Source organism: Gavialis gangeticus, unplaced genomic scaffold (genome assembly GCF_001723915.1).
Source record: "Gavialis gangeticus isolate Ggan-Ray unplaced genomic scaffold, GavGan_comp1, whole genome shotgun sequence".
Lineage (NCBI taxonomy): Eukaryota > Metazoa > Chordata > Crocodylia > Gavialidae > Gavialis > Gavialis gangeticus.
This window is the reverse complement of record NW_017728998.1, coordinates 28,395,211-28,406,251: the sequence shown is the minus strand read 5'-3', so window position 1 is coordinate 28,406,251 and position 11,041 is coordinate 28,395,211. Positions and strand designations below refer to the sequence as shown.

The following is an 11,041-nucleotide window of genomic DNA, read 5'->3' as shown; positions in this document are numbered from 1 at the left end:
CCCCCCCCCCCCCCCCCCCCCAACAACAACAACAAAAATATAGCACTGGAAAAATAATACACACAGAAAGTTTATACCAGTATAATTCTATTGGTAAACTCTCCCCTAAAAACTGCTTCGGTCCTCGTTGTCAGGAATGTCTATCAGGTGCCTAGAAGATGCAGTCACACTGCAGAATAGTGTTATAAATATGTTTGCACAGTAAACATGAAGTAAATAAGGGTTAAACGTTGCAAATATGGGACTTCAGAAAAGAAGCAAACAGAATAACTATATCTGTAACAATGCTGTTACAAAAAAGAGAAGAACTGAGATAAAGACTACCTAAAGAATATCCATTATGGATATTCATTCGTTTCATATTTATGATTCTTTGCTTGCTTGAAGTAGTGGAACTACTTGGTACTAATGCAGATAATGCAATGAGCAAGAAATATTTTTTAAAGCAAAATCCTTTTCTGTTTGTCTCATATATTTAGAACATGGCACAACCACTGTTTCCACAGAACTCCTTTTTACATTAAAAAAAAATTTGAACATGGAGATTTAAATTTATACATGTCATACAGGTTTCCCTCACCAACCATGGTTTTGAGTATCCATCCTTAATATTCTGTATACCGATTTGGCTACCACGGTATGCAGTTTTAAGTAACTACGGTTTTCTGTTGCCACACATCAGCCCACCACCTGCCATTTCCAATCACCCACGCTCTTGCTAGCCACCCATAGCGCTCCCATCTCCTCACACGCACTCAGTCTCGCATTGTGCTTCATGCTGTTAACATCCAGTTTCAGATGCACCGCATTTTTCTCCCGATGTCTTCGTGATTTTTGCATTTTGCCGTTAATCATGGCCTCTGAGTGAGTAGTGAAGGTGAGCAATCTGTGAAGAAGGCAAGAAAAGTGATAGCCTTGGAAACAAAAGTGGAGTTGTTGGATCATCTAGCACATGGAAAGAGTGTGGCGAATGTAGGGAGGCATTTTGGTGTGAGAACCATTAATAAAAGTGAGGCTACTATTAAGGCTGGTGTTGCAAATGGTACACCAGGAAGTGCTAAAGTGATCTTTATGCCGTGTGATCATAGCTTAGAAAAAATGGAAAAAGCGCTTAGCATCTGGATTGAAGACCAGACACAGAAGAAAGTGCCTTTGAGCAGCCAAGTAATACGTGAGAAGGCAAAGCAAATTTACAACCAGTTCATCCAGAACTTGGGGGGAGGTGGGGGTGAAGGCACAAGTGAATGCATGAGTTTTCAAGCCAGCAAGGGGTGGTTTGAAAACTTTAAGAGGAGACTTGGGCTCCGCAATGTGAAGATTATGGGGGAATCGGCTTCAGCATACACTGAAAATATTCATATTCAAGTCCCTACCCCCATTTTTCCCATAAGCCTTTTGTCTTACCAACCACGGTTTTGCTAACCATAGGAACTTTCAGGAACCTAAACCCTGTGGTTGGCAAGGGAAACCTGTATGCATTTCTATGCATACATGCAGGCTTTTGCAGATGGAAAAGGCCATGTGTTTTTGGCCCTTTAGGCTAGTTCTCAGCAAGTGGCACACTTTGATAACTAAAATCTGGAAGTGTTTAATTTTTTTAAAAAGGCAAACAGAACCTAATATTCCTAATGGGTGTTTAGAAATGCATTTCAAGCTTTTTCTTACTTAGTTCTTTATAGTATTCACTTTATATAGGATACAAACACAGTCATTATGCACTCTGTGAAAATCCCACACTAATTTCCCAGGAAGCTTAATTATATATTTCTTACAATATACTAGCCGAGTTTAGTTCTTTTTTTCCATCTGTGGTTCAGACTTATATTTATAATCCATTATACTTAGAAAGTTAAGCTATTTCATAGTTACACAGACCATTCCTTGAATAACCTAGTCAGCACAGATTAATTTCTATAACAACAGTTAATGTAAGGATTATAAATGTGTCACCAATTCTAAAAGTTTGTCACATTAGAGAATGAATGAAAATTCTGATAAGTGTTTTCTTTCTCCTAGTCTATAGTTAAAAATCTATGCAGTATGTGTTTTGCAGTAGTTTTTGACTCACCATAAACTGATCAGTGACTACAGCCTTTACAGATGAAGCTGAGTGTTGTGTAAATCAGAGATTCCCAAACTTTTTTTTTATTGCATACCCCCTTCCAGGTTTACTAGCTAACACGTCCCCCTACTTGTATGTTTTTATATGTTAACCTCTTAAATGCCAATTATTATTATAATTAAAATTAAATCCACCATTATACATTTTCTTCCACACACCCCCTAGAGATGTTTTGCATACCCTCAGGGTTTGGGAACCCCTGGTGTAAATAAACTTCTCCTAGAAAATTAAGTTAATAGTAGTGCCCAAACTAAGCATAAGATCTGTTGCATCTTTGAACTGCAGTGAAGTCTTGACCCTGCAAATGCATAAGCATAGATAGATACAGATGAAATATCTGCATTATGAAGACACTGTGTGTAACTTCCTGTTACCAAGCAAAATGAGCAACTGTGCTTTCTACCATATATTTTGAATTCTAGTGATGAGGTGATTCCCCCCCCCCAAGCTTGTTCTGAAGCTAGTTCTTACTGCCTGAGATCTTAGAGGTTGTGAAAGACCCTTTTAAAGGCACCATTCAGTTCCAATGGCTTTGATGCACAGAGATGGCTACCATATCATGTCAGTGGAAACTCCTGACTCAAATTTACTCATGACTGCCACCACCACCCATGCCCACATGTATACTTGTACGTTGGAATGACAGATCTGCAGGCTGAGAGGCTGTGGTTATAGCTCACTCCTCAGTGAGTACAGAAGAGGCATAAACCAGTCTTACAACAAATCACGTTTGTGGACCCACTAAAGACATACAACTATAGCCTTGAAGATCACCTGTAACCTACCTGCCTGCTTGTGCCTTCAGTATGCTGTTTAATGCCTGTTAGTCTAGTCCAGTGGTCACCAACCATTTGATCTTGGAGCCTCTGACAGTCTATCTCATTCTGTCAGAGGCTCCACGATTAGGAGCAGCAGGACACATGCAGCAGGACTAATGCAACATATACTGAAATTTGCCAGATTGAGACAGATAGAGGCTACAGCAACCTGGCCGCTGCTCAGAGAGGAGTTGTCAAAATAAATAAATAAATAAGGGGTCTGTGTCCGGGCTCCATCTGGTTCCAAAGACTTTCATGGGGCATAATTCTTTTATCTAAGCATTTATCTCAGCTCTTTTACGGCTCCTCCCTCCTAAATCAGGACTGGGATACCTCGGTTTCAAGGACATGTCTCTTTGCAAACTACACGTAGCTCTAGGTGTGTGCTGAAGTTGGTATGTGCTCCACCATCTGTGGTATCAGCTCACTAATCTTGAGAGGACCAAAACATACAAGAAGTGCTGCTTTAAATAGAACAGCCTCTGTTCCACAACTGCCCACTTATATAAGGTTTGTTTTAATCCTATCAAAAACTCCATGGCCTGTCATTTTCCACTCATTACTCCTGGATTATCCCTGTAAAGACCTCAATAAGAATACTTTACAAGTATCAATATATCCCATCAGCCTGTGGTAAAAAAGGCAAACCAGCAAGATAACCTGATATTTTAGATGGATCCTTTCCCTAGATGAAGCTTGTGGGTAGGACAGATGCACTGGAGTCTTTTATCAGCCCTAAATTATACAGGAAACCCTCGCTATTCGCGGGTTTGGCATTCGCAGTTTCACATATTTGCAAATGCCGAACCTGCATTTTAAATACACTTTATACATTTACAGGAGCTCCTCGGGAGCTCTGTGCTTGCCGCCACTGAGCTTCCACTGCCACTGCCAGGCTCCTGTATTAACAGAACCAGTCTTGTAAATGCCCTTGTGGAAACAGTTTTCTTAAAGCTTTCAGTTGATGCAGTTCCATAACCAGTGAGACACCGCACAAGAGCCTTAGCTGGCAAATGGGCACAAGCTTTTAGAATTTGTCATCCTGAAATTGCAGCAGAGCTTTGGAATACGTACTGCCCAAAAGACAGCATTAAGCAGAGGGCTAAGCAATATAAATGCCCTTATCCTCTGCCTTATCTGTGGAGATTTTGCTAGCTATACATTTATGATGTGTACTACTGTCTGCTTGTCATACTTGAAATAAAATGGCTTATTTCTAAAATCCTCACCTCCACTAGTAACTGTCAATAATACTGGGGAAAAATAGGAAGGGGTTCTACTTAATTTCTGCCCTGGCCTGTCTTTCAAGCCACTTCTTGTACACACCAGTGCCCTTATGAGTACTCCCAGAGGCATCTGACTGATCACTGGATTAATGTCTACCTTCACGGCTCCAGAAATGCTTCCCAGAATATAAAATCTTCCTTTATTTCTCTGGTCACCCTGATGAGATTTGAGGCTCCCTGTAGCTTCTTCCTGGCTTCTGTCACTGACACCAGCAGCTGCCTATATCCTGTATCCCCTCCCCTGCATGACGAAGTGAGGTACAGGTCTGGCTGCTGCTGCAGAGCCGCCTGGATCTCCTAGATTCCACCTCCTCAGTACAGGTGGCCATTTCCAGGCTGCCATTCAGCCAATTTGCTGCCATTTAAAATCAGTATGTGTCACAGGAAGTTGCAACACAATACAATGCTGTGATGTTCCTGGAATTTTTTTAATATTATTACATTATGTGACAATGCACTGGATCACTTAGCAGAGAGCTTTCATGCCTTCCCTAAGTTATTATAGACCTGCAACTGACATTTCTGCAATCTAGTAACATTTTAAATATATAATTAAACAACTGTCAAATGTATTACGTATTTATGGCAAACACATGTCTCCTTTGAGGCAGTCCTAATTGTCCCAGGTTCTGACTCGGATCAAAACAGCACAGCCCTTACTACACTCAGTACTTCAAAGCTACCTTGGTTCTCCTCTGCTAGTAGGTAGCCAGAAAGACCATAGAGCCAGACATGTTTGTCCCTGGAATAAAGGGCAGTTGAATTAAATGAGCCACAATTAACATGATGCACACAGCAGTGTCCCAAGAAAAAAAGTGCTAGCATATCTTACCCAGCACACTTACAACTACATTGGCTGAGTACAGACATTCAAAAAGCCCAAGGCTGAATCAGTTCAATCTTTGCAGGTTAGTCTAAACTGCATAAATTGAACCTATAAGCAAGTGAACAGACATTCACTTTTGATTCCAGAAATACAGTCACACACCTGCAGTGGCCCAGGCTGGGCAGGGAGAGGAAGCTACTAGAGCATACCTCCCTGCTCGACTGGAGCAAATAGCTTGGGCCAAAGCTGGCCCACCCACGCTACAAGGGGGTGTTTGCAGGGGAGATGCAAAGCATCCTGGGCTGCTGGGGTACTGTTAGTTAACTTGAATCTGGAGGGGAGCTGGGACAGAAGTTCAGCAAATCAGTTTAACCTTAATCAGTTAAATATGATACTACATCCATCCTGGCTTATCTTAAACTGGCTTCAGCCATTTTGAAAGTAGTTTATGCACATTGAACTTCCTGTGTTATAGATTTGAACTGGTTTCCAATCACTTATACCAGTTTATGTGTAATTTCTGTCCCTAGCCTTGAAGTACAACACAGGGGTGAACTAAGATCAAGGGAGCAGAGGCTTTCTTCCTTTACAGCCTATTTTAACTAGACTCATCTCCCAATAACAATACTCTCTGACTGCTAGGATGTGGAAGTGTTGGGAATTTTTGTTTGATGGATTTCTTAGAATTTGATATGAATACAAATAGTTTTGTAACCATCATGTATTTAAAGTGTTTTTACAGATTTATTTGACCCAGTTTAAAGAGGAAAGTTAAGAACTATATAAGGACTATGGGTTAACCATTTGGAAATGAAGGATAATGAGCAAAGGGTACAATACACTTTTGGCATACATTTTAATTTGTTTGCAGTTTTCATAAGTGGCAAATCTATCTTTGGAACCACACTAACCAATCAGTTAATGTGTATGATAGAACAGTGATTAGCTAATTAACTTCTTCAAAGCAGCATAATGTAAGCAGATCAATAAGATCTTTTAAAAAGTTAGCATATATTAAATGATAGTTTATTCTCTCTACAGATAAACTCCCAAATGTGCCAGCATAGAGGGGCTTGAATTTATACTGTACATTAATAGATTTCAGAGACAGGCAATGCTTACTATAAATATGTTTGACAATATATTAAGTATAAACCCACTTTCTTTTTTTCCACAGTTCTTAGTGGCCTCTGCTCTAATGAGTGCCCCCGGAAAATAACAGTAAGTTTAATTTATATTTTGCATTACTTTAGCTCCCTGATCCCAGTTAGATTGGAGCTTGTCTGTGCTGAGTGCTTGCCAGATATGTACAAGACAAACGGTACTCACATGAATTTGCAGTTTAGATTACAAAATGAAGTGGGTGCAAATGGCTGAGTATGTGAAAAGGACAGGGAAGGAGAGGAGTAAAAAAGAGCATGTGTTTCTGAAAGCAAGCTACATGCTTGATTGGGGAATCAAGAACCTACTTCAAAATTGAACTAACTTTTCTCTTTTAATCTATTAAGGCAGTTATCTAAGGAATGGTCTTTGTAACTATAAAATATCTTAGCCCTCCAAGTATAATGGGTTATAAATACATGTCTGAACAATGCATGGGAAAAAGAAATTAACTCAGCCAGTATAAGACATATATCATAAATCTTCTGTGAAATTAGTGAGAGATGTTCAAAGTGCATACTGTGTTCCTAATATGTAACAGTAAGTTATTCTAGCATATTTAAAGAGTTAAGTGTTACTCAACATTTGCTTTAAAAAGGAGTGCTTATCTCCAACCTGCAGGCCAGATCCAGCCCAAGGAGCCAGGTCATCTGGCCTGCAGACCTTTCCATGGGTCTGGAAATTTGGCAGCAGAGGAGCGGTGGCAATTAATGCTGCTAGTGCTACCGTGCTGCCAAATTTCCAAGTCCTAGGCGGCAGCCTGAGACTGGATCCAACCTGCGGACCAACCAGGTACTGCTCATCTGGCCCATGGGGCCAAAAAATTGGGTACCACTGGCTTAAACAATACTGTCTTTAATTATAATTCCCCTAACAAAAATATTTGAAAAGTGTTTACTACCATAACATAAAGCCATTTAGCACAAAATCAGCCTGAAATTTTGCCTTTTACTTTCAGTTCTCAGCCATCTGCATCAGGATTCTCTTTAAAGTCTCTTCATCCCTTTCTCCCTCTGTTGGTGTCCCCCAGGTCACTAGGCTGCATGGACGTTTCCCCCCTCCCCCTACTGCACCATGTCCTCCTCCCCTCCCACTGCTGCACTGGGCACCTCACCCTCTGCTACACTGCAACTCCCCCCTTTCTCTCCATCTGCTGCACTGCACAGGCACAAAACTGCTGCCCCCCCATCCCTACTACTATAGGTGTGATTTACTCCTTCCATGTGCACCTGCACAGGGCTCTCCCTCCTACTCCTGCACAGGTTGCCACCTGTGTACCACACAGGTGCAAACACCCACACAAGCCCCGTCCAACCTCCCCACGTGACCCTGTACTCTCAGCTCCCTGCACTGCTCGCCTCACTGTCCCACCCCCTGGGGTGGAGAATGAGAGGGACAGCTGGAGAAGGGAAGTGGGGGTGCAGAGATGCCGGCCAGAGCGATGGAGGGAGTGGCAGCTGGGCAGGAGCCTGAGGACTGCAGTCTAACTCCTTGTGAGTGTTAAGCAGCCATGGCCACCAGTTGGACAGCTCAGCTCTACCCTATGTTCTCATGGCTGCATTTACTGTCTCTGTGTTGAACAGTGCCAGGTTGCAGACCAGCCTCCATTCTGCAACTGTCCCTCTAAAAAATCTCTTCCTAGATTTTGTGGTATCACTCAGTTTTAAATTCAGCATGACAAAAGCAGAATTTTTCACTGTCTCTTTCTAAACCCCCTTTGATTCTTTTACATTCAACCATGTTGCATATTTTTGCCATCTTTCTTATTTCCCTTCTAAGCCTACCTATTGCTGTTCACCATATGTGAGTCAACAAGCCCTTTTTTATTTTTTACAGTTACTATTTTTTATTTTTAAGCACCTTCCCTTCTCCCCACAAGAAGAGATTACATACACTTAAAACACCAGATTATTTTTTTAATTAATATATAGTGGCTGCAGAATTATTTATCCAGCAGCTTTCACTGCATCCTTTGTTCAGAAGTTCATATATGTATTTTCAGTTTTAAACAGCACTTTTAAGTTAAAGGGGTCTTTGAAATCAGTAAATATCAGCCCTCAATTTTGAAAAAGTGGTAATTTTTAACTCCGTTGAAATCTTAGTCTGTTTGTTGCCCGCACTTTTATCTTTTCAGGAAATTAAATATTCATCACAAGACAGAGCAAATGTCATTTTGGTTATGAGTATCAACTAATGTCATGCCTGACATAAAGGATTTAAGCATTCCTTTATCTTGAACAACTGACTACTCTTAACTTTAGATTTGCTAGTGAGCCTGTCATGCTTTTGTATATATGTACAATATAACACAGCATAAAACAGGTGAAAAAGTGAGAATTCAGGAAGGACAGTATAAGAAAGTTTGTTCAACCCTCTTCCCATTAGCAAAAATAAACTGTATTGTGTGGTACAGCCACAAAAGAAGCTTGAACTTGCTTTTAAAGAAATTATTTTGAAAGTTGTTTTTTGTTGTTGTTTGAATAAAGTTCAGATTGAGAAAATGCTTTCAGATTGATTTACTTGACAGCTTAGGTTCCTATGGCTCTGCTGTACTGGAAATATTTGCCTCCTATTTATCCATTTTGATTTTCTTCGCTATTCTGATCCTTTTGAATAGCTCTTCATAATCTTTGCTTTCTCTTCTCAAAATAGATGGCAGAAATCAAACCTATATCGGCAGCAGAAAAATATAAAGGGTATACTTGGTTTATGCTGTCTCTTTATTACAAATGGTCCCTTTTTTACATTATTTGAGTCCCCAGGAAGAGAATATGTTCGTGTTGATTCTGACGCAGATCCTTTCAGTATAATGGAAAATGTTTTTGGCTTATCTAAGACCACAGTTTCAGTGCATATACATCTATATTTTTTTTTAGGCGCTCCTAATACCAAATAATAAATTTAATTATTTTGAAAACTTCCTTTAATGCTGTGGATTTCTAAGCAAGAACGTTCACTGTTCCTTTATAATTCCTCAGGTTCTGTTATGAGGGAGGTTATTTTGTACTGTTGCACTTTTTTTTAATTCTTGGCATTATAAATTTCATTTTTTTAATTAAGAATCACAATAAACATTATAAACTATTTTCATGTGATTCTTGGATGTTTCTTTTCATTGTATTAAGTAAAGTTGCTTTTATCAATTTATTTTTTATTTGAAAATCATCCTGTTTTTTTGAGAACATAATCATGATGTTTTGAAAATAATTAGAATTTTCTAAAGTCCCTCTTAATGTTTTCATTTACAAACTCATGATCTGAATATTTTCTGTATCAGTGAGGGGGGGAACATCCTTATTTTTCCATTTATGTATTCCACTATCAATTGACTTGTATTTTGACACGTACACTGCAAGGAAAAGGAATAGATAAGGTTTTATTTTAAAAAACACTAGCTTGTCTGAGCTAATGTAGTGTTCTGATATTACCATTCTAAATCTTTACTTTCAGCATTAAAGGTTAATTATCTAATTATTGTTTCTTGGCTCTGCAGCTCAGCCAGATGTATAAACTAAGTTTGACCTGTCTTCTTTTTCATTAAAAGTGACAAATACTTGGAGTCTGTTTATGTTGAATACCTCAACTTTTAAGACATTTAATTTAAGAAATACCTTCTTGAGTTCATTTTATTTCGTGAAAATATTCTTTCAACTCAGAGGTAGCCTACAACTTATAAAGCCTACATTCCTTTGTAGATTTTAGTCAGATTTATAGAATTCATTTATAATCTCAATTAGGGACTGGCTGCTACCACTCCATAATTACAGCTCACCTGCACAAGTGTTCAAGATTTGAAAAATAATTTGGATAGTATAAAAGGCATTATTATATAAATATTTTATTTCTAGTAAGTTATTGCTGTCAAGGCAACCACAGTTAACACTGAAAAAAAACCCAACCTTCTATGTACTGATTGCCAGCTCATCCTTTTGGCCAGTTTCCCAAAAGACCTTTTGAAGAAGAATTATTTGGTTTTATTTTGGGGTGAAAAACTGAAAATCAATTCTAATAAGATTGCATTTTACAGTTAGGGGCCTTAAACTAGTCACACTTCTCAGTTGTAGATAGTTTCAAATAAAATTCTATAAAAACTGTATTGGCAACCTAGATCAGCAGTTCCCAGACTGTGGTATATGTACCATCAGTGGTACATAGACACCCTATGAGTGGTATGCAGAAGGGCAGGGCACTAGCCCAGCCTGCTGCAGGTGGCCAGGAACAGAGCCCGGCCGTGCGTGCAGCAGTGCCGAGCAGGTAAGTGTGTTGGAGGCAAGGAGCAGGGCCAGATTGAGGCCCACACAGTGAGGGAGGATGTCGGGCAGAGGCAGGAGTGAGTGGGACAGGGAGGGGATGGTGGGAGCCCTAGGTGGCTTGTCCAAGGGTACAGAAGGAGGGCTCGTGTTCCACGCGCACCCCAAAGTAGGTTCAGGGGGGCAATTTTCCCCCTCCCCCCCAGGTTTGTGCATGGGGTGGGAATGGGCTGCTGTTGCCTCATGGCCATGCATGATGCCATGAGCATTCCAGGTACTGGCTGCCCAGCGGCAGAAGGCACATGGAGTCGCATGCAGCTCCCGACGTGCAGAGCCCAGTGGCAGCACGTCTGCCCTGCACTTAACTCCAGGGGACACATGGCCTCTCTGCCTACCCTGGGGTGCGCACAGTGGTGGGGGTCCCCCATGCTCCTGGAAAGGTCCAGGTCGCCCCAGAAAGGGCCAGGTTGCATGGGCAGGCAGGGGTGCACAACTGCACCCGAGGTGGGGTCTGGCTGGGCATGCGCAGCTCCATGAGTTTGAGGTAGGATGCCAGGCTTGTTGGGGGGGGGGGGGGG

At 40.7% G+C, this 11,041-nt stretch overlaps 1 protein-coding gene across 1 annotated transcript in view; it reads left to right on the top strand.

Moving 5' to 3' along the window:
* The window catches only part of ITFG1 (integrin alpha FG-GAP repeat containing 1), a 247,876-nt gene that overhangs the window by 177,842 nt on the left and 58,993 nt on the right, over positions 1–11,041 (top strand). Inside the window, exon 13 of the mRNA XM_019505663.1 lies at positions 6,230–6,273. Within this exon, the coding sequence (XP_019361208.1) occupies positions 6,230–6,273 (44 nt within the window). The remainder of the gene's footprint in view (positions 1–6,229; positions 6,274–11,041) is intronic.